Genomic DNA, 24,270 nt, shown 5'->3' with positions numbered 1-24,270 from the left:
CGCTTTCCAGCTTGTCAACATCTCCCTTCAACTGTGGTGCCCAAATTTGGACACAGTATTCCAGGTGTGGTCTGACCAAGGCAGAATAGAGGGGGAGCATAACTTCCCTGGATCTAGACGCTATTCCCCTATTGATGCAGGCCAGAATCCCATTGGCTTTTTTAGCAGACGCACCACATTGTAGGCTCATGTTTAACTTGTTGTCCACGAGGACTCCAAGGTCTTTTTCGCACACACTGCTGGAGTCCTCGTGGACAACAAGTTAAACATGAGCCTACAATGTGATGCGGCAGCTAAAAAAGCCAATGGGCAAGGAAATAGCAACGGCCAAGGTGGTTGGCCCCCCAAGGTGGCACCAGCACTTTCCCCTTTCTGTGAAATAACTCTTAATTTATCCACGGATTGTATCAAAACCCATAATTTCGCCCAACAAAACCTGCCCTTGAGTTACATGAGGCCGAATTATACACAAATATGCATGTGTATGTGTTAATTTCCCATCTGAGCTCCTCCCCAAACCTTTCTGAAAGGCCACTACACTAAAGGAAGGAGTTCTGTGTTCCTGGCAAGTGGAGCACTGAAGGACAGAACATACAGGTCCTCTTGCCATCACAATGACTCCAGAGACATTATGAGAAGAAGTTGTAATACAAACATAGCCTGTTCCTGTCCTCTTATCCAAGTCAAAGCAGTGGGCAGCATGTTTGAAGTAACTGAACTACTGTATTTACTTGAATCTAATGCTCACCTTATAAATTACCTTGCCAAAAATAGGGTGCACATCAGATTTGCAGAATAGGGTAATCTTAGTTCTGAACCAAAGCCAAAGGGAAAGCTGCTTCAGGAACTGCACATGGAGCTCCTATTTGAGGGATGTCCTCTCTAATTTAATTGCCATGGCTCCATTCTATGCAATCCTGGGATTTGTAGTTTGATGAGCATTCTTAGGCAGAGAAAGTTCAAGACTTTGTAAAACTACATGATTCTATATGATTGAATCAAGGCAGTTAAAGTGGATTCATTCTGCAGCCTAGATGCACCGCAAGGTTTCCTTTTCTATTACTGGAAGCTTTGGTGTTTTAATACTTTTGCTTTTAAAGAAGGAATTATAAACATGCAGCCACTGTAATACACACTTTTTTCAGCCAAATTACAAAGAGTGCACTTTTTGCCGCTGCATATTACATTTGCCAGCAAATGCTTTTTTGGTTTCAGGGTTTTGAAAATTGAGGTGCGCATTAGATTTGATGGTGGATGAGACTCACATAAATACGTATATCTTCCAGGCCATGAAGGCTACACTGCAGGCATCTAATATAACAACTACCAAGGGCCTCCCACACATATTCTCAGGCTTTGAACAGCTAACTGAGCTTCAGCCATGTTTAAAAACACATTCAGTGTATCCAACATTATGACAATTGTGTTTATTTCATCCCAATCTACCTTTCAGAGTTTTTAGGATACAATGGAAGGAGGCAAAAAAGACAGGATAACTGCTTGGGGAAGTGCGCTGGAATCAGGAAAAAAGAGGTTTCTAAGTACCGTGATAAATGTCCTGAAGGGATCCGCCTCCACAGTATTCCATACAGATCCAGAGCTTCTCGCGGCTGTGAAAGGAAAATGAAGAGTCTTAATGTTTGATCTTTTAAACCAGGCATGGATTCCCACAATTCCTAACACCTGGAGGGAGGGCCGAAGTTGGTCCATGCCTACTTTAGACCCTTTGTGATGATCATATGCCGGCAGCATTGGAATTCCCATTTTAAAAGTGAGACAAACAAGTTCAAGGACCTCTTTAAACAGTTCACTTGGCACAGGAGGCTCAAGGACCCAAATCCTTGCAGACCTTAAAAATGGGAATCATGTGATGCGCCAGATGTTGCCAGACTGCAACATCCTGCATTCCTTTCCATTGGCAAAGCTAGCTAAGGCTCCAATGAATTTTGCAGTGCAAGAATATTTGGTGGATTGGAAGACACACTTCCCTTTCCAGTTCAAAACAACCAAAATAAAGAACAGACAAAAAGGGGCCTTTTGCAAAGGTTCCTTGTGCACTAATATTTTAAAAATGCCAGTTTTTCTAGACCAGAGGGGGACTTTTGGTCACTTTTGCAATGCAAAGATATCTCACATTTTGCAAGATTCCTACTCCTGACATGAGCAAACACATTCCTTAGCAGTTTTCGGGACACTGCTTAGTTTGCCCCTCTCTCAGTAGGAGCAAAACAGAAAGCTGAATGCTCTGAATGCCTGGATGTCAAAATCTATGCGTAAAAGATCAGATGTGAGAAGGGATGGGACATATTCTCAGAGAATTGGCCGGCAAAGAGCAAAATTCCAAGGGAATGGAAAATATGCAGCCTCAAGTTTAGAAAGAGAAAATGTGACTTCAAGGCCATTGCATCCCAGCCAAAAACCCGCTTCCTTTCTCAGCATTAACAGCTTCATCGACACATTCAGAATATTTTATGGCTTTAAGTGTTAAATGATTTAAACTGATTTTATTGTAAGCCACTCAGAGGTCCTACGATATGAATGCAATATAAATATTTTAACACAATGAATAAATAAATTACAGCCACCGCACAACCCATACCCACTGTTTCACATATCCACACTCAGAGAGAAATGGTTCTCTAGTAATTTACTTGGTCCTTCAGGCAATTCTTTGGTATATTTTCCCCAGATGTTACTTTAGAGTTGTACTGGAAGATCTAGCAAATTCTCTAGGAATCTCTGGCTCTTCCAATGCAACCCTATAGTATGCTGGGACTGGAAGTCAGTTCTAGCATGAGCCGTGGTGGCACAATGGGTTAAACCCTTGTGCCGGCTGGACTCCTGACCTGAAGGTTGGGTTGCTGACCTGAAGGTTGCGAGCTCCCGTCTGTCAGCTCTAGCTTGTGGGGATATGAGAGAAGCCTCCCAGTAGGATGGCAACACATCTGGACATCCCCCTGAGCAACGTCTCTGTAGACGGCCAATTCTCACACACCAGACAAGAAAAAAAACCTGGAATGCATGTAATTTAATGGCATTTGGTCATACTGACAGCTTTAGATCATAACAATCTGTTTCCATTGGAGATATGTGGGTCTTGCTGTGGCTGGCATTTTGCTTGGGGCATACACCTTTATTTTTAAAAAATGGTTTTCCATAAAGAAGCAACATAAAAGAACAAAAATAACACCAAAAGGCAGTTTTTCATGATACGGTATATACAGTATTGCTTAAACTAAGCAACCATCTGAGACTAGCCACTATGACATATTTCAAATCTAAACTAAAAGCAAACACATTAACCTAACACATACCTACAGCAGTATGCACATACAAAACACACAGCTACAGAGGCAATATTCTGAACCTCTGAACCTCACACTCATTGTTTATTTATGTTTACCCCTTGTTATTCTACTCCCTTTAGACAGTACTATATAGCCATATGTCTACTTTTAGTAACATTCCTCTAATTCGTAAATCTGACAATTGATGTTTGCCCCCATCGTTGGTGCGAAAAAGTAATAAGCAAGCCCCAGTCTTTCTTGAAGTTAATATCCTTGATCCGCACTGTCAGTTTGTCTGTTTCAGCTAATTCACACAACTTTATCAGCCATTCTCCCTGCATTGGAAATAACAGGTTCCTTCCATCTCAGTGCACAAAGGCACAGATGTCTATGCACAGAGAGGGGGGTAGAGAGACGCCTTTGTAAATGGATGAACGTGTGCACTAAAGAGGGTTAAACAGCATTGCAACATTGGTGTTCAGGGTGGGCTGGGCTGGCGTGACATTATGGCATGCAGGCATCCATCCTGCAATGAAGTGACCAGTGACCCATGGCCCAATGTTCAACCATCCTTGATGGGCATAGAGTTGAATTCCTTTCACCTGATGTGCATTAGAAGTGCTGCTGCTGCCCTCTCGCTGGTACATGAAGGCACATTTTTAAAATTTGACTAAGAGAGTTTCATTGTGTTTCTGCAACACAAGGTGTATATAAAAAGTAAAGGTTTCCCTGACGTTAAGTCCAGTCATGTCTGACTCTCCATTTCTAAGCCGAAGAGCCGGCGTTGTCCGTAGACACCTCCAAGGTCATGTGGCCGGCATGTCTGCATGGAGCTCTGTTACCTTCCTGCCGGAGCGGTACCTATTGATCTACTCACATTGGCATGTTTTCTAACTGCTAGGTTGGCAGAAGCTGGAGCTAACAGCGGGCGCTCACTCCGCTCCCAGGATATGAACCTGGGATCTTTCGGTCTGCAAGTTCAGCAGCTCAGTGCTTTAACACACTTCGCCACTGGGGCTCCTTAGGATGTATATATACTGTGGAATTAATGCAGTTTTACACCAATTTAGCTTCCTGGCTCAAAGCTATGGAATCCTGACCAATGGAGTTTCACACAGTCTCTAGCCTTCTCTGCCAAAGGGTGTTGCTGCTTTGCCAATCTACAGAACTCATGATTTCAAAGCTTTGAGCCATGGAAGTACAAGTGGTGTAGACTGTGATGGAAGATGTCGACCATAATAAATAATGTCTCTTGCAAGAGACAGCAAACTCAGAGGCATCCTGGCTGCTAGCCACACTGCCTGAATACACTTTGAAGGAAACTCCAGGAAGCTGGCACAGAAAATAATTTTTATATGAGACAGATCACAAGAAAGGCCTGACCTGAGATAGCTTCCAAAGTAAGCGACGATGTTGCAATGTTTGCATTCCTTGACCATGTAGATTTCTTGCTGGATCAATGAAAAGTCGTCTCCTGAAAAACAAGGTTGTAAATCACTACAAGCTCTGTCATACAATTAAAGCCATATAATCACTCCTTTTGCATTTGTTTATTTAATTTCCATTCTATCTTCATTTTCTATCCAAAGACCGTTAACAAGTCATCTTATAGTGGAATACACAGTCAAAAAGTAATGCTCACAACAAGTGGCTTTTAAAAACAAATTAAATTATGGCAGTTCCTTGGTTTCTGTTGAGGTTTGTTTCTGGTTTCCCAAGATCTATAAATGCTCAAGTCCCATTGCAGACAATGGGGGAAAATGGCAAGACCCAGATTTGCATTTTGGAAAACAAAAATGAATATTCCCAAGCTGTGGATGGTGGAATTTATAAATGCAGAATCTGTGGATATAGAAAGTTGACTATATTCCTCTTGTTAAAAGAAAGGACAATATAGGAACCCTCAAATGCAAAGACAGATCATTAAATACAAAAGTAAGAAATATCCATGCAGCCATCTTGCCTATAGCCATTGACTCCACAAATCTATTCAGTTCTTTTTAAAGTCAAGTCAGTATCCATGGCTACTTTTTATGGCAGTGAGTTCCACAGTTTAATTTTACCTTAAGTGAAGAAACACCTGATTCTGAATCTTTCACCACTTAACCTTCATAAAGGACCTCCAGGTTCTAGTTCAAAAAGAAAGATGCATAATTCTATACATCTTCCCTTCTTTCACAGCTATACATACTGTAAGAACACTGAGAGGGGTTGTGAATGAATGGGAATTTGAAACTCAGGCCCATAGGATCCCCAGAGACTGACTCAAGTAAATCATATTGCTTCATACAAATATGGAAGATTTTTTTTCCATGAAGTTTTTATACTCTGATTGCAAAATGAGTGTTGCTATTGTCTCTACAATGCTACAACTAAGAACCTACTAAAAACAACAAAATACAAACACATAAATAAAACATACAAATAAAGAAAAACAAAATAACAACCTAAGAGATGAATTGACTAATCTCTCCCTCACTATCTGATGGTTCCATTCCTTATTAGTCTACTCTCCTTTAAATAACATTATACAGTCACACCTCCACTTTCAACAACCATCTGCTAATTTGGAAATCTCACAAATGCCCCCATCCTTATTATAACACAGTAATATACAAATCCCAATCTTTCTTGGACAAATATTTTTCCTTGGTCAGTTTAGTCAACTGGTAAATCTCAGAAAACACACAAATCTTCATCAGCCATTCTCATCATCCTTCTTCTCCATGTATTTCCCAAAATCAATCCACCAATTTTAATAATTTGCAAGCTTTCTTGGGTGGGGAAAAGCTGTTATTATAACAGTAATAAACAGGGAGAAGGAAAGAGGTACAGAACAGTAAAAGCCAAGAAACAATATACAGTAGAGTCTCACTTATCCAAGCTAAACGGGCCAGCAGAAGCTTGGATAAGCGAATATCTTGGATAATAAGGAGGGATTAAGGAAAAGCCTATTAAACATCAAATTAGGTTATGATTTCACAAATTAAGCACCAAAACATCATGTTAAACACCATAAATTTGACAGAAAAAGTAGTTCAATACGCAGTAATGTTATGTTGTAATTACTGTATTTACGACTTTAGCACCAAAATATCACGATATATTGAAAACATTGACTACAAAAATGGCTTGGATTATCCAGAGGCTTGGATAAGCGAGGCTTGGATAAGTGAGACTCTACTGTACCGAAAAAAGTAACAACAACCAGCCAAACCTTGTGGCTTTATTTCATAATAAATGAATAAAGTGAATTCTGCCCTGCTTATGTTTTCTTTCAAAGCACACAAACTCACCCCAACGTATTGCTCTACGGCAAACTGCAGCCCTACCAAGTGTTTTGGACTTTAACTCCCACAATTCCTAAAAGCCTACTGGCCTGGAGGACCCAACTTTGCCCATGCTTTATGGCATTGGAGAACTGGGACAAAACTAACCACATTGAATGTTAACAGGGAGAAATGTACCATATTACATTTTGGCAATAAAATGTAATGCACAGATATATGATGGGAACATTTGGCTTGAAAACAATCAATGTGAAAGGGATCTAGACACCTCGCTACGCCACAAACTGAGCATAAGTCAACAATGTGGTGCATCAGCTTAAAAAAATGCAATTCTGGGCTGCATCAATAGAAGGATAGTGTCTAGTCTCCCTCTCTTCTGTTTTGGTCAAGCTTCTCATTTGGAATAATCTTGTGTCCAGTTCTGGGCAAGGCAATTCAAGAAGGAGATGGACAGAAGGAAGGTATCCAGAGAAGGACAACCGAAATGGTCAAAGAGTTGGAAGCCACGAGGAACATCTTCGGGAGCTGGGTGTGTAGCTTGGAGAGAAGAAAGCTGAGAGAAGGAGTCAGGAGAGGCATGTTTGAAAGGATATTATTGAGGAGGCAGGGAGCTTGTTTTCTGCTGCTTAAGAGACTAGGACACAGTGGAGACACAGATTCAAGTGGCAGGAAAAAAGGTCCTCTGAAGATGCCAGCCACAGATGAATGTGCAAAGTTTAGAGAAAATGCTGTTAGAACACGACCATACAGCCCGGAAATCATACAACACCCCAAAAATATTCCACCTAAACATTAGGAAGAACCTCCTGGTGGTCAGAGCCATTTGGCAATATGCATCTCCTTGGGAGTTTCTGGAGGCCTTTAAGCAGAGCCTGATCGGCCATCGGTGAAAGGCTTAGAATATGTCTCTCTGCCTGCAGAAGGGGGTTGGATTGGATGGCCCTTGGGGTCTCTTCCAACTCTAGGATTTTAGGATTCTTCACCAACTATGAATGTGACATCTAATACCAAAATACTAAGGACCAACATTGCAAGCCAAAAAGTACAGAAAGGGAAAATTGAAAACAGCTTTGGAGACTGTGCCAGAGGGGAGAATGGGGCCAGTTCTTTTGGCTGAGCCACTACCACGGATCTTGCTTATGATGGCTGCCTGGCATCCTCTTCCCAACAAGGATGAAGAGTGAGATAGATCCCCTCAGCAAAGAGAAAGCCCCACGGATCATATCTTTGCAACAATTTCATGTTTTTGGCCAGGAGACGGCAACTTATCGGGAGTGTTGTCAACTGTCCCAGCATCTGCATGTCATTTTGAGACCGGTGGCAGATGACCGTGTTTTGGTTCACAATGGCCCCATTCAGAAACCCACTGCCCTCAAAAGCAACAGATGCTGCCAAAGCCCTGAAAGATGGAGATGAGCTGGAGCTTTGAGCTTTGTTTTAGATCTTCTGCCACCTTCCTTTCTCTCGTTTCCAGACAATCTGAGAGTAAACACAGGAGGATGCACTCTAAGAAATGTGCATTCATTCATGCCAGATCAGAGTTAAGTATTTTCCAAAAGAGACAGGCAACTGTTTCCTATTTACTAGCCTTGAAGGTTTAGGCCTCTTCTACACAGTCCTTATATCCCTGGATTTGATCCCCTATTATCTGCTTATCCCAGATTATATGGCAGTGGAGACTCATATAATCCAGTTCAAAATAGATAGCCTGGGATAGGATCCTGGAATATACCAACAGTGTAAAAGTAGAACTTGAAAGTTTGGATAGCTTAGAGGGGCTCTAAGTGTTGATATTCAGTGCGTAGAGCCCATCTGAACTATTTAAACCCTAGGGGTTTTTTTGCTGACTTAAATGTTAACTTTAAAAAAAAAATAGATTCAAATCTAATTAAATTTTAACTTGCTTTTTTCCCCAGGGACAAAACCACCAGGAGAAGGGTTCTGTGGAATTCAAAAGCTCATAATATTCATGGCATTTCAATGAAGAGACTCATTCTCCTTTTCAAATGTTGCACCTAAGAGCTTGGGACAGGACACTTCATGCATTTCTGGGCTCTTTGTGTGCATGTGAATGCATGTTTGTGGCTTATTTTATATGGAGGGAAAGCCTGAGTCTATTCTCAGGACACCGGACTGTGTATGTTAAGTGAATGAGGCATGGCTTCAGTGATGTAGCTCAGTGTAAAAAAAAAAAGAAATTCCTTGAGTTCTAAGTGGTGATAACAGCCATTCCGCTTACATATCCAAATGTACCATTATTTTGGCTTTGGGCCCAGCTGAGAGAAAATGCCACTTCTCTGCCCAGTTCTTTATGAACTGAACACATCTTTTCCAAATTATCCAGCCAAAACCGGGATAATTTGGGACAGATGTAAAAAGAAATCTGGAGCACAATCAGCTGCATTGGCTACACATGCATAAACCATCAGGGTCTTTAAATCAGGCATGGACAAACTTGGGCCCTTCAGGGGTTTTGGACTTCAACTTCCACAATTCCTAACAGCTGGAATTGTGGGAATTGAAGTCCAAAACCCCTGGAGGGCCCAAGTTTGCCCATGCCTGATTTAGACACTGTGTTCCTCTTGATACAGCCTAGAATTGTATTGGCTTTTTGAGCTGCCGCACCACATTTTTGACTCATGTTCAGCTTGTGGTTCACTAAAACTCCTAGATCCCTTCCACTAGACTCAGTTAATTATGATGCAACTAATTATGTTTTTCCTTTGGTGCCCAAATTATTCCAAATAGGCCTTTACCACAATCATTCCACAATCCGGAGCCACTGCAAAAAAGGCCCACTCCCCTATCTTCACACAATGCATTTGCTCACACTGGTGGAGTGCACCAAGTGCAACAGACGTCAATTCTTAAGTAGGTATAAGAATATTCACTTATTTCATTAGGACTTGCAACTTGGGCTTCCCCTTTCATTCTTGGAGATGCTTGGATCCCCTTTGCTATCAAACTGTAATTGTCTCCTCAACTCAAGAAGACATCTGCTTCTTCTTCTTCTTCCTTCTTTTTTCTTTCTCTTTGACTCAAATGTTGGCTGGTTCTGGCTTTGGCTGTGTGGTCCATTCATGCAGACTCTGGTAGCTGTGCCACTGTCTCCAAATATAACAGGAAACAACCAGAAAGTTACTTCCAGTTTCACAAACACAAACAAACAAACAACACTTCCGTCTTAGGTAAAAAAATTAAGATTTTTTAAATGCAAAAAAGTCTCCCTTTTCCACTCTGTTTCAAAGGAGAGGCTTCGGGTGAGAGAGGGCAACTGAGGGCTTCATGGTCCATTCCCCACACTTTCAGCAGGAATAAACAAAGACCCCAAATGGCCTCTAGCAAGAAGAGGAGTTCAGAAGGCCATTTAGGTGAAAGGCAGATCTTTTTCACAAAGAGAAGTGAGCAGAATCACTTCCTATTGATAGCATGTTTGTTTGTTTAAAAAATATCCCAAATGTAGGGCAAACAATGTGTCTGACCACTGCAGGCCACACATTGTTGATCTATAGAATCACAGAATGATAGGATTGGAAGAGACCCGCTGGGGCCATCCAGTCTAACCCCCTTCTGCCAACCAGAAAAAGCACAACCAAAGCACCCATGGCAGATGGCCATCCAACCTTTGCTTACTGAACTCCCAGGCAGGAGAAGCAGCAGGAGGTCCCACTGTTGAATTGTTCTTGTCATTGGGAAGTTGCTCCTCATGTTTAAGTGGAATCTCTTTACCTGGAGTTTGAATCCATGGCTCCCTTGTATCCCAGTCTCCAGAGCAGTAGAAAGCAAACTTACTCCCTTCTCCTCAATGAGATATCCTTCCAAATATTTGAAGATGGTTGTCATGCCTTTCAGCCTTCTCTTCTCTGAGCCAAACCTCTCCATCTTCCAAAGCTGCTCTTCATAGGGCTTGGTTTCCAAACCTTTGCTCATTTTGGTCATCTTGTCCATTATCTTCTCCTTGAATTGCTTTTCCCAGAACTGGATGCAGGGTTAATATTATTTCAGGTGAGGAGGTCTGATCAGAGTAGAAAAGAGTTGGTCCCACCGTAGAAGCACAATCTTCCTGTTTAGAGGGGAGCAGGGACCCAAACTTGGTGGAACTTTGGGCAACAGCAGCAACAACAATCCACAGCTGGCACCCAAAAATCCCCATCCCTCTTCTGTCCTGTCTCTTCTTGCTTCTACAGCAGCCAGTACCCTGCACTTAGAGAGAAAATGCATTTCTGCAGCTTTGTTGCCCAGTTAAGATTCACAGAATCATAGAGTTGGAAGAGATCACATGGGCCATCTACTCCAAACTCTGCCACGTAGGAAAGGCACAATCAAAGTACCCCTGACAGATGGGCATCCTTGGAAGCTGATTAAAAGCTTCCAAGGGTGGAGCATTCACCAGACTCCAAGGCAGAGAGTTCCACTGCTGAATAGCTCTTATGATCAGGAAGTTCTTCCTAATGTTTAGGTGGAATTTCCTTTCTGGCATTTGAACCCATGACTATTGAATCATAGTTTCCAGGGCAGCAGAAATCAAGTCTGCCCCCTCTTCCATATGACACCCTTTCACATATTTATATATGGCTCTCATCATATTTCTTCTTAACCTTCTCTTCTTCAGGCTAAACAGATCCAGCTCTTTAAGACACTCTCAAAAGGATTCTTGTTCCCCAGACCTTTGATCATTTTAGTTGCCCTCTTCCTCTGGACACCTTCCAGCTTGTCAATCTCTCTTTTAAATTGTGGTGCCCAGAACTGGATACAATGTTATTCCAAGTGAAGAGGCCTGACCAAAGCAGAATAGAGAGGCACCATGACTTCCCTCAATCCAGACACTAGACTCCTTTGGATGCAGCCCAAAATCCCATTGGCTTTTTCAGCTGATTATCACACTCTTGGCTCATGTTCAGCTTGTTCTCCACGAAGACTCCAATATCTTTTTCACACAGACTGTTGTCGAGCCAGGCGTCACCTGTTCTGTATCTCTGCATTTCATTTTTTCTGCCTAAGTGTAGTATTTTAGATTTCTCCTTGTTGAAATTCATTTTGCAAGTTTTGGGCAATCAGCTCTCTGTTGAGGTCATTTTGAATTCGGACCCTGTCGTCTGGAGTATTAGCTATCCCCTCTTATTTGGTCCCATCTGCAAACTTGATAAACTGCTCTCTAAACCTTCATCCAAGTCATTCATAAAGATGTTGAACAGAACTGGATCCAGGACCGAACCCTCTTTATGGCATCCAAACAGTCACTTCTTTCCAGGATGAAGAAGAACCATTGAGGAGAATCACCCTTTGGGTTTGGTTAACCACTTACAGATCCACCTAACAGTAGCATAGCCTAGTCCACATTTGACGAGTTTGTTTGCAAGAAATTGAGAAAATTACAGCCATGTGTCACCAAGCATTCCCCCCAAAATGTTACCCCAATTGTCTCTCAGAGGAGAAGGTGGCCAATTCATAGAATCATAGAGTTGGAAGAGACCTCACGGGCCATCCAGTCCAACCCCCTGCAAGAAGCAGGAAAATCTCATTCAAAGCACCCCTGACAGTTCACCACATTTGACCCTCCCTTGGCTGCTTTAGGGGCTTCTGGGTCCCTTCCAGTTGAAAAGAGGACCTCGCTTGGGCCTAAAACATAGAGATATGCCTCTTGGAAATCGTTAGGGTTGTTGAGAGGAGAACAAGGGCAAGTGACAGGAGATACAACCCCCCAATCCCTGTTTCCAAACCTGGCATCGTCATTCTCATTTCTGACTGCAACCGAACTTTAAGCACATGTTGTTCAGGAAGGGAAAAATCCCTAAGTCTTTGTCCTCAGGCCCTCCAACTGTCACTGATAGAGCTTCTCCAAAGTCTCAAGCAGAAAGTCGTCTTTTCCATTTTCTGCTGCCTGGCCGTCACACTGGGTTTGGCTGCCCAAACTGGGGACACCTTCTGCAGGCCAGGTCCACACATGCCAGGTTCTGCCCTTCCTCTTCTCATCATTTCCTTCCTCATTGTTTAAGCTGGAAGCATGTTGGGTGAAGGGATCAATTACACCACGTAACATGATTTTTGTTCCCAGGTTATAAATGCCATTTCCTAATTGGTTCTATCATAAAAACATAGGGAAAGTTTATTAAACTGCAAAAACTTTGTTTCTGCAGGAGGGACATCCTGCAGCACATTTTGCTCTAGTTTTTCAATGAGTATCATCAAGTCTCAATAGTTTGTGGCAGCCACAAAAACAAAGTTTCTGGATTAGAACAACTACTTTCAAATTAAGTACTGCACAATTAAGGAGGAAATAATGCTTTCATACCAGGAACAGAAAAAAATTCAAATTTTGTTATGTAATGTAATAACTTGGGAGACAATTATGTTGGCTCTGCTTGTCTCATAAAGACATAGGTCTTTTGAACACACACACACAGAAAGAGAAAGAGTCCTCTGAGAAGGAAAGGGTGTTCAGCTCTGCTGGAAGCCACAAACCCTGAAAACCACAATTCTCAAACCCACATGTGAAGGAGTGAGAGAGAAGCAAGCAGCGGGGTTGTTTTGTGGGTGAGGATCAGGCCTTCTTTCTGCCTGCCTGCCAGGGCTTGCCTCCTGCTCTCGGTCCTTCATGCAGTCCACAGAAGCTGAGAAAACCATTCTTCCTGCTCAGCCCCGGAAGCAGTTTGGGGCCGAGACGTGTATTAATAGTGGCCAGAGTGCTTCAGCTGAACAAAAGCAAAAGCCGTGAAGCTCAAATATAACTATAGGAAAGTGAGTTTCATAGCAAGCAGGCACAACAACCCTGTGTGCGTTTGCTTGTACTGAGTTTCCTTCAGGAGAGGAAAGTGGGATATCTATACAGTAGAGTCTCACTTATCCAACATAAACGGGCCAGCAGAACGTTGGATGAGCAAATATGTTGGATAATAAGGAGGGATAAAGGAAAAGCCTATTACACATCAAATTAGGTTATGATTTTACAAATTAAGCACCAAAACATCATGTTTAACAACAAATTTGAAAGAAAAAGTAGTTCAATACGCAGTCATACTATGTATTAATTACTGTATTTACGAATTTAGCACCAAAATATCATGATGTATTGAAAACATTGACTACAAAAATGCGTTGGATAATCCAGAATGTTGGATAAGCGAGACTTGGATAAGTGAGACTCTACTGTATATATAAAAATGTAATGTGCGTTTTACTATGGAGTAAACAACAAAACCACTGAACCAAATCACACCAAATTTGGCCACAAAAGACATAGTCATTCAAAATATGTATTTCAAACAAAAAAACCTAGAAAAATAAAGTCCAAATTAGAGAAGCAGGAAAAACCTAGCTTTTCCCCTAGCTGCCAGTTAGAAGGGTAGGCTCTGCCCACTTCGTCTCCTAGCAACCCACTCAGCCACAATGGAGCTCAGGGCCTCTTCACTCAGGCCTTTTCCACACTGGCTTTAAAATACAGATTATCTTATTTGAATTGGATTACATGGCAGTGTAGACTCAAGGATTCGCATAAGAAGAAAACAGCCAGGCTTTGAGGCTGCAAGGCTATTCACTGCTATTCCACCTGGTCAACAAATGATTCCCATAAGCCACAGCAACGCGTGGCAGGACACAGCTAGTAAATGATAACAACAACAACAACAACAACAACAACAACAACAACAACAACGAGATGTTGGGAAGCAGACAATATAGAGTTAGCCCACAGGGCTATCCAATTCAACCCCCTTTTTCCATGCAGGAAGACATAATCAAAGCCCTCCCGGCAGATGGCCATCCAGCCTCTGCTTTAAAAATCCCAGAGAAGAACATTCCATTGGATTCCCAAGAAACAGCCTATTCCACTACAAAACAGATCCGACTATAAGGAAGTTTTCCCAAACATTTATGTGGAATCTAGAGCAGAACACGGTTGGCCTTCATTTCTGGTTCAATTTCTCCAGATTTTATTAATATATCCACTCTAGGGGTGCATCTGCACTGCAGACTTGATGCAGTTTGACACCAGTTTGGTAGGAAAGTAATAAGTGGGACTGCTATGTGACCCAAACATTAAGGCCTTTGCTTTGATCATGAGTTCTTTCTTATATTCTTACTAGCTTAAATACCCAACATTGCCCAGGTATGCATTTCTTTGTGGCTCTTTCTTTCCTTCCTCAGTTTCCCTCATAACCTTCTTCCTCTCTTGCTCTCTTCTTTCGTTTCTCCCTTCCTTTCTCTTCCCTTCATCTCTTCTTTATTCTCTTCCCTTACTTCCTTTCCCTCATTCCTTTCCTTCCTGTTTCTTCTGCTTTCCTAGCCCTAACCCTTTCCCTCTTTTTCTCTTTCTTTCTTCCCTCCCTTCCTCTCATACATATGTCACCTAGTAGAGGCCAATTCACTTTGCTCCCTTTCTTCTCCACTCACATGACAGAAGGCCACTTCACCTAGCAGTGGCCAATTCGCTTTGTTCCTTTGGTTCTCTTCTGCCCTGGGTCTTTTTTAGTACAAACCCTTAAGTTGTTCTACCCTGTTTCCCCTAAAATAAGACATCCCCAGAAAATAAGACCTAGTAGAAGTTTTGCTGAATTGCTAAATATAAGGCCTCCCCTGAAAGTAAGACCTAGAAAAGTTTTTGTTTGGAAGCATGCAGGATCAGTAAATGTACATACCATAGATTGTTGTACATGGAAATAAAGGTAGTAACAAGAAATAATAATAATAACTTTATTCTTGTATCCCACCTCCATCTCCCAGAAGGGACTCAGGGCAGCTTACACAGGGACAAGCCCAACAACAACATAAATTTACATAAGAACAGAAATTTAAAACAGTAATTTAAAAACAGTATAGCAATAAAATATAATATAGAAATTCTTGAAAGGATTCACAGTTTGGTTATGCTGGTTTGTGATGACAACTACTGTACAGTAGATAATAAATTTTCATTTTTTAAAAATTCAACCATAAATGTGAATTCTTCTTTGTGGAAAAATAAGACATCCCCTGAAAATAAGACATAGCGCATCTTTGGGAGCAAAAATTAATATAAGACACTGTCTTATTTTTGGGAAAACAGGGTAAGTTAGATAATGAGCTTGATTCAGATTCATCACGCCATGTAGGGGCCTTTGTGGTACAAACAAATCAACATACACCACAAATATATACTTTTACTTGTATATACACATAGACTTTCTTAAGTTTCTAAAATTCCACTCTGAGCGAACGGTGCACTCCTTTGCTGCATAACGTGCACTAAGCCTCAGAGGCACAGTTAATGGTTTAAGGACATAAAAAAGCTCCCTTGGGAGGCTTTCAAAAAGAGGTTTTACGTGAGGACCTGGCCAACACAGAACTGTGAGGAGAACAGCAGCCTGAAGCAGTCCAAACCGCATTGGGAACTGGCATTGCCTATCACTGCAGAAAGGGAGGGCTCCGCGTGGAAAAAAGAAAAGGAAATACTCCGGCAGAAGGTTGCTAAGCAGGATAGCTGCAGCGGGAGGAACCATTTCCACCTGGCAAACATTGCCTCCTCACGTGGTTTTTATATAACGCTCGTGGCTTTAACTCTATAGATTCTTTAACTGTTTCTAAATCCTGCATGGTTTTTAATCTGTACTTTTAACCATTTGTAAGCGCTGTGAGTCTCATAATTGGAGGAAAGTTGAGTAAATGAATAAAATTTAAATAAACAAAAAAGGGTTTATTTCCGGGCTATATGGCCAATTTGTTCTAGCAGGATTTTCTGACATTCCGCCTGCATCCACGGCTGGCATCTTCAGAGGACTGTCAGCCACAGATGCAGGCAAAACATCAGGAGAAAATGCTGCTAGAACACGGCCATACAGCCCGGAAACCACACAACACCCCAATGATTCCTTCGACAATACAAATAAGGGAAAAATGAAGGAGGGGAAAAGTCCTAATGAAATATACCACATTCATCAACCATCCTAGAATGGCAGAGTCATAGACGGGCCATCCAGTCCAACTCAATGCCATCCAGGTCCTTCGGCACAATTATATGGTCAGCTTTCAGTAAAAGTCAACCACAGAGTCATGCTGGAATACCTAGAAGTTCATAGAAAGGTTTTCCCTTAGATAAAAGATTGGCATTTTTATTTATCTTTTTTCACAATCAAGGGGCTTGGTGCCGCTAAATTCAGCAAATGTGGAGAACTAGCTGTATGGCTTATTTTATATACATCCCTCCTTTCTGCAATTATGGGACCCAAGGAGACTCAGGGCATGGCAAGCAGATTGGTAAATGGGACAAATCCATTACAGGTGCATTTCAAAGCGAGGGACTACTCACCAGGTTCTAACTTGATAATTTTCACTGCAGCCATTTCTCCGGAGTGTACGTTTCTGGCCTGAAAAAAAAAAAAAAACACAAAACAAGATGTCAACAAACTTCAGCCAGATGGAATGGAATGTGGGATGTCATGTTAAACAAAGAGAGTGCAATTCAGTAGTACTGCCATACATAAACAATCCTGCCACTTTTACAGTGGCCCCACAGACAATAAAAACAGATGAGAATATAGGTTGAGCATCCCTTATCTGGGATTTTGAAAGCCAAAATCCTTCGAAATAGTTCACAGGGTTGGCTGAGAAAACAACACTCTTTCTTTCTTATGGTTCAACGTGCACAAAGTTTGTCTGATACATGAAGTTATTAAGACATATTGTGCATACAATGACTTTCAGGCTATGTGTATATGATGTATATATTAAACATATCTGAATTCTGTGTTTAACCTGGGTCCCATCGCCAAGATTATGTTGATATATAGAAATAGAGGCTTTTCAAAATCTGGAGAAAAAACATACTGACATGGGCAAACTTCAGCCCTCCAGGTGTTTTGGACTTCAACTCCCACAATTTCTAACAGCCTACCGACTATTAAGAATTGTAAGAGTTGAAGTCCAAAACACCTGGAGGGCTGAAGTTTTTCCATGCCTGCTGTACACGCTCCGGACAAGAACTTATAACCTGGTTCTCAAAAATGAGTCTCTTTCCTTGGCCTTTTCCTTCTTCCATCCCATTCTCTTGGACCCAATTCCTCTCCCCACAAAGGCCATCCTTGACAAGAAGGTAAAAGATCCAGGAGGGTGGCCCTGTGTCCAGGAAGACAGCTGCTTCCTTCCCTTGCCGACAGGAAGCCTGGACATCTGTGCCAAGCCAGGGTACATCCAGTCCTTCACAAGAGAGAAGGCAGATTTATCTGACAAAAATAAAAATCATTGTATTTTTAAAAAATAAACTTAAAAAGGGATTGGAAGGGCAATGTTTTGCAGCTATGGACGAATTTGCAAAGCTGGGAGCTTTGGTGAGTAAACCGAGCCACTGATTCCCACAAAAACCACTGCTGAGGAATTACGTACATCTCCAAAGACTTGTCTGCCTCAAAGGTCTGATCGTTTAAGAAAATGTATTTTTGTTGTTATTGTTGTTGGTGTTGTTGTTGTTATTATTAGTGTTTATCTCTTTTATCTGCTTCTTTTCTTTGTACACCTTTGAGGGTAGAAGAATAGTTACCATACAATTGCCCTCAAAGACTGAAATATTCTTAGAGAAGTGTACTTTTTGCAAATCTCCAGATTCTTTGGTATGATTATATGGTCAATATCTGGCAGCAGGACCTGAAGATTCCCAGAGAGCCGTTCTCTTTTATGAATCTTTAGGTCCTCCAGTGTAAATCTATGCTCGACATGTGGCGAAAACTGACCAGAAAGTCACCCTGGAAGATCTTGAGATTTCTATAGAGAACACATTTGTCTAATCCACTAATAACCAAACCTGCAAAAATGAAACCGGTAAAGATAATCGTATTGTAAAAGAGAAGAAACTGGAGCAAAATCTTAAATAAAACTGTAGCTAACTCTGAGTAGTGGCCCTAAAACCTGGGAAGAAGTTGCTCACCCACATATCTTGGGAATATGGGATGAGTAAGGCCTGTGAAGGCAGTTATTGACTTTCTGCCTGGGAATGACGGGTTGCAGTTCAACACAACTGACAGGTGTCAGATCAACAGCATCCCAACTTCTAAGGTGCATTTACACAGTTGAAATACTGCAGTTCAATATTGAAATTTGCCATGGCTCAAATTGTAATTAATAATAATAATAATAATAATAATAATAATAATAAAAACTGCAAAAATAATAATAAAACTGCAAAAGGCCACCCTACTGGGATCTGCACACATCATCAGAAAATACATCACACAGTCCTAGACACTTGGGAAGTGTTCGACTTGTGGTTTTGCGAAACGAAATCCAGCATATCTATCTTGTTTGCTGTGCCATACAACGTCGTTGTGTTGATAATAATAAAACTTTATTTATTCCCCTCCACCATCTCCCCGTGGGGACTTGGGGCGGCTCACAATGTTACAAAAGTAACAGCGCAAATACATTAACAATATACACAGTTTAAAACACAAGAAGATGATAAAACTGAAGTTAAAACAAAGGTTTATACAACAGTAATAATATCAAACAACCACCAATGCAATTCAGTCAACTTCAATGGGGGGGGGGGAGAAACTATAGCAGCAATATAAGATAAAATCATTAGATTAAAATACCCTGATGAAAGGAACCTAATAATTGGTGAGGTACCAGCACTCTTTGGCAGTAAAGGCTGAAGACTTTGTAAAACTACAACTCCATGGATTCCATAGCACTGAGCCAGGGCTGTCCAAGTGGTATCAAACCCCATCACAAGTGATCCCCGAGTTGCAAACATTCAACTTACAAACAACTCACAGTTAAGAACGGGAGTGAGACAACAGGAAGTGAAAGAAATCTTTCTCCTGAAAGAGAAATTCTCTCCTTGAAGTTATTATCATGGGGAAAAGGGGTCTCAACTGAAACTGTATCACCAATCCTTGTTTCCACAAAAGACACATTTTTTAAAATCCAGTTCTCACAGGGACAGAAAATGAGGTGACATTTTCTAGAGTTAACACTTCAAAAAGATGCCTGTTCCAACTTACATATATATTCAAACCTACAGAACCTAGCCTGCCCATAACCTGGGGATTGCCTGTAATTCTACAGTGTAGTTGCACTCCCAGTGACCCTGTTAACTGCTGACCCTTTAAACCAGAGCGCCTGGGAGGGAGAAGGTCCACCCGGGGCTCTGTCACCACAAAGCTGTGACTTTTGGCCTACAAAATGTTCTAGATGGCATTGATGAGACGGGAAGGGCTGCTCTATGGCTGAAGCTTAACAGAGGTGGCCTCTGGCAAACCCGGCTGTCTCCAAGACTTGGAGGCTGCAACAGAAGCGGGAGGACAGGGCCTGGCTGCCTTGGAAGGGAGGCCGTCTCTTGTTCCCTTAGATGCCTGCCAAAGGGCCTTGGAAAAGATTCCAAGCTTTCTTTGGGAAGCCAGAACCAGGCGTTCGTTGGTCTTTGTATGGGAGTCAGGGAGCTGAAAGGGCAAACCACACAAGAGCACGGGGTGGAGGGAGAAAGGGACTACCTTTACACCAGGCCTTGGAATGATTCAATTTCTGTCCTTGTTTCACAACAACCAACTGTTCATTGCGATCTGTGGTGACTATTACACGCTATCAAACTGGCTCTAAATTATGACTCTCTCTAAATGAGAGACCTCCAAATATCCCGGTCATCAGGTCTTGCAAACTCAAGGCTCGGAGTCAATCCACCTGCAATGCAGCTTTCCTTCCTCATGGTTTAATCTGAAAAGTCAAAGTATACATGCAGGTTTGTTTATTTGTCTGTAACACAAAGGCTGCTGCTAGGTGAAGTGGCCCTCTTTCATGTCATTGGAAATAAAGGTGACGTCAGAAGAAGACAGGGAGAAAGGAAATAACTTTCTTATCAAAGAACGGGAGGGAGGAACAGAAAAACAAGGGAAGGAAGAGAAAGTAAAGGAGAAAAGGCACTCTCCAAAAGTCGCTAAGAGATCCTCTTGCCATCTTTAACGACTCCAGGATGGTCTTTTCCATCAGCTGCCCGGCTGATTAGCGTTTTACTAAGGGCCTGATTCCATCAGGATGCCTATGGTCATCTCAACCATCAGTGAGAGCAATGAATGCTGCGACTTGATTGGCAGATTCCTTGAGTTGCGCTCCACTTAGCCTTCTCTCCAACCCTGCCGTGGTCCGAAGTTACTTCAAGTCACTTATACCTTATAGGATGACAGTACTGGGGAATTTTACCAACCAGCTCCCCTTTGACCATCAACTTAGTACTGAAACCAGGCTTGGCTTGGATTGGGGCCGCTGACTTCTCTGCTGATGCTCAACTTTCGACTCTTTCTCCTGAGCTTTAATGGGTACTTCTGTTTTGTTTTTTTGTTTTGATTTCAGATTTTAAAAAAATATATATATTTTATTTTGTGTGGAGACTTCTCTTAATTTTCTCGCTGGCTCATGTTTATCACTGATGACTGAGCTTAGCTTATTTAGTTTATTTAGGTTATATTATGTTTATTTAAGTTCAATTATGTATTATTTTTATTTAGTTTTATATGTTTATTTTGAGATTGTTTTATCCACTGTTTTGATTTGATTTATCATGGTCTGTTTTCAGCATTGGATGTTTGCCATTTTGCCACTTCTGTTGGAAACCGCCCTGAGACCACCAGGGAGATAGGGCAAGATAGAAATAAATTATTATTATTATTATCATCATCATCATCATCATCATCATCATTGTGAAGAGCTAATAACAACTGCCACCAATTTGTAAAGGACTAAGAACGACTAAGGTTCTTTCAGACAGGGGGAATCTTTTTATCCCACTGCTGCCACCAATTTGTGAAGATGCAGCCACCAAAGACTCAGAGAGGAGACCTTTTAAATTTTTTCCTTTCTTCTTCTTACTCACTTTAGATGAGTAAGTTGGTTTATAATATATGCAACAGAGGCTTAGATGTTGGAGGAACAATAACAAGTTTATTCAGGCACAGAGCTTAGTGGTTACAATATTGGTTCTCACTTAGAGGCACTTTTATTAACAGTTACAATACTAGAATGAGGTAAGACAAACTCCTTAAAGCATCATTTCTTTTACTTAAAGTAGTTGGAACTTCTTCCTCTGCTACTTTTAAACTGGAGTCACCCTGTGATATACGATCACAGATTCTCTGTTCCTTACCAGGACACAGACTACATTAAATAAGTCACCAAACTTATTTTAAACCGACTCAGAAATGAACAATTGAGTCTCCTTGATCCCCTCAACCTAGGATCAATCTTCCCTGTGCCTCATCAGAGCACAGACTGAATCCCTTTTTTAAACTCTGCACTTCTTTAACAAAACGGCAGTTGGCTCCGCCTACTTTTCCATGGCAACCAGCCTCTGAGTGCTGAGATGCAATAACTGTAAAACTTACCCTTTTAAAACAAAAACACACAATTAAACATAACATCTGTAAACCAAAAATTCATACTTCATTACAATAATCATCATCATCATTATGTGGGGAGGGAAGGAAAGAGAGAAAGAAGGGAAGAGAAAGGTAGGGAAGAAAGAAGGAAGGGAGCAAGAAAAGAAGAAGAAAGAAATTAAGGAAAGAATGAAGAGGGGGAAGGTGAAGGAAAGAAGGAAGTTGTATGAAGGAAACAGAGGAAGGAAAGAACCATAAAGAAAATGCATAACCAGCCAACACCAGATATACAGGTAGTCCCCCAGTTACAAACATCTAACTTACACCTGACTTCTAGTTACAAATGGGGTGAAACAAGGGAGTGAGAGAAATCTACCCCTTGGAAGGGAAATGCGCTCCTGGAAGAGTTATTATTACCGGGAAAGATGTCTCACTGAAGCTTTCCCAGCAATCCTTGTTTCCACAACAAGCCAGTTTTCCCAAAATCCTATTGTCACAGGGACAGAAAGTGAGGTGAAATCTTCTGAACAAAACTAACAGGGGTTATTTATTATTTATTTACCACATTTGTATCCCACCCTTCTCACCCCAAAGGAGATTCATAAGCAGACCTACAGTAGGCAGCAATTCGATGCCACACAAATACATACAATAAATGAACAATACATTAAAATCCAAAAAAATTAAAAACATCAAGCATAAACATTAAAACAATTCATCAAAACCACACAATCCAAAATCGTAATCCAGAGCCATGCCATTAGTCACTGCACTATTTCATAATCACTTATTGCACTGTTTGAAAATTACTGACTGAAGGCTTGATCCCATAACCACGTTTTTAGTTTTCTCTTGAAGGTCAGGAGGGAGGGGACTGATCTCATTTCACTGAGAGGGAGTTCCATAGCCGAGGGGCCACCACTGAGAAGGCCTTGTCTTTTGTCCCAACCAACTGCACCTGCCAAGGAGGCAGGACTGAGAGCAGGGCCTCCCCAGATGATCTTAAATTCCAAGATGGTTCATAGAGGGAGATACTTTTGGACAGGTAAGCTGGGCTGGAACTGTTTAGGGCTTTATAGGCTGAAGCCAGCAGTTTGAATTGTGCTTGGTAGCAGACTAGCAGCCAGTGGAGCTGACATAGCGGGAGTTGTATGCTCCTTATACGCCACTCCAGTTAGAAATCTGGCTGCCACCCACTGGACTACTCAGAGCTTCTGAACAGTCTTCAAAGGCAGCCCCATGTAAAGCACATTGCAGTAATCTATTTGGGATGTTACAAGAGTGTGGACCACCATGGCCAAGTCTGGCTTCTCAAGGTACGGACACAAATTTTAATTGTGCAAAATCTCCCCTAGTCACCACTGAAACCTGGGGTTCCAGGCTCAGCGATGAATCTAGGATCACTCCCAAGCTGTGAACCTGTGTCTTCAGGGGGAGTGTAACCCCATCCAGCACAGGCTGTAACCCTATATCCTGTCCGGCCTTTTAACTGACCAGGAGTACCTCTGTCTTGTCCGGATTCAACTTCAATTTGTTTGCCCTCATCCGGATCGTCACATCAGTTCAGGAGCTGAACAGCCTCCTTAGTAGCAGGTAGAAAGGAGTGATAGAGTTGAACATCATCTGCGTACAGATGTTCTGTTAATCTATTTATTTATTTATGGTGCTTTTACCCCGCCTTCCTCAACCCTGGAGGGGACTCAAGGCGGCTTCACAACATGGCAACCATTCAATGCCTTTAAAAACAGAGTACAAAAACAGCCATTTAAATAAAATAAAATATTAAAATACAATTTAAAAAATTAAAACATTTAATTTCATACTCCCCTCATCCTTCCCTATGCTAACCAAAACTAAATAGATGTATATATTTGGTTGGAGTTACCCTTAAATAATGTACTTGTTCCGACTTAAGAACAAGCCTACAGAACTTATCTTGTTTATAACCTAAGGACTTCCTATATATGCTAGTTGCTCTTTATATAGGTGTTGATGCTTCTTAGCCGCTCTGCGTCTCCTTTATGGAGAGAAAAACATAATAAACATAATAAACATAATAAACATAATAAACATAATAAACATAATAAACATAATAAACATAATAATAATAATAATAATAATAATAATAATAATAATAATAATAATGTTTTGTTGTGCCAGCTGTCAGCTCTAGTTTGTAGTGCGTGGTACCAGGAGTGGGAAAAGCTGATAAGGAGAAGACCTGGCTCTGGCTCACAAATGGGACCCTGAAGAAGGAGACAGAAGGCCTGATCCTTGCAGCCCAGGAGCAAGCCATCAGGACAAAGGCAATTAAGGCCAAGATCGAAAAATCAGCTGATGACCCAAAATGCAGACTGTGCA

The 24,270-nt window shown here is 41.5% G+C and overlaps 1 protein-coding gene across 2 annotated transcripts in view; it reads right to left on the bottom strand.

Moving 5' to 3' along the window:
• Positions 1 to 24,270, bottom strand: part of map4k5 (mitogen-activated protein kinase kinase kinase kinase 5) — a 124,461-nt gene that overhangs the window by 57,565 nt on the left and 42,626 nt on the right. For both annotated transcript variants that reach the window (XM_062968708.1, XM_062968709.1), the window contains exons 3-5: positions 16,857 to 16,914; positions 4,671 to 4,761; positions 1,546 to 1,610 (exon numbers count right to left, since the gene is read on the bottom strand). In XM_062968708.1, coding sequence (XP_062824778.1) covers positions 1,546 to 1,610; positions 4,671 to 4,761; positions 16,857 to 16,914 — 214 coding nt within the window. The remainder of the gene's footprint in view (positions 1 to 1,545; positions 1,611 to 4,670; positions 4,762 to 16,856; positions 16,915 to 24,270) is intronic.

This window comes from Anolis carolinensis, chromosome 1, assembly GCF_035594765.1.
Source record: "Anolis carolinensis isolate JA03-04 chromosome 1, rAnoCar3.1.pri, whole genome shotgun sequence".
Lineage (NCBI taxonomy): Eukaryota > Metazoa > Chordata > Lepidosauria > Squamata > Dactyloidae > Anolis > Anolis carolinensis.
The sequence above is the reverse complement of the archived record's forward strand: the minus strand, read 5'-3'. Positions and strand labels throughout refer to the sequence as shown.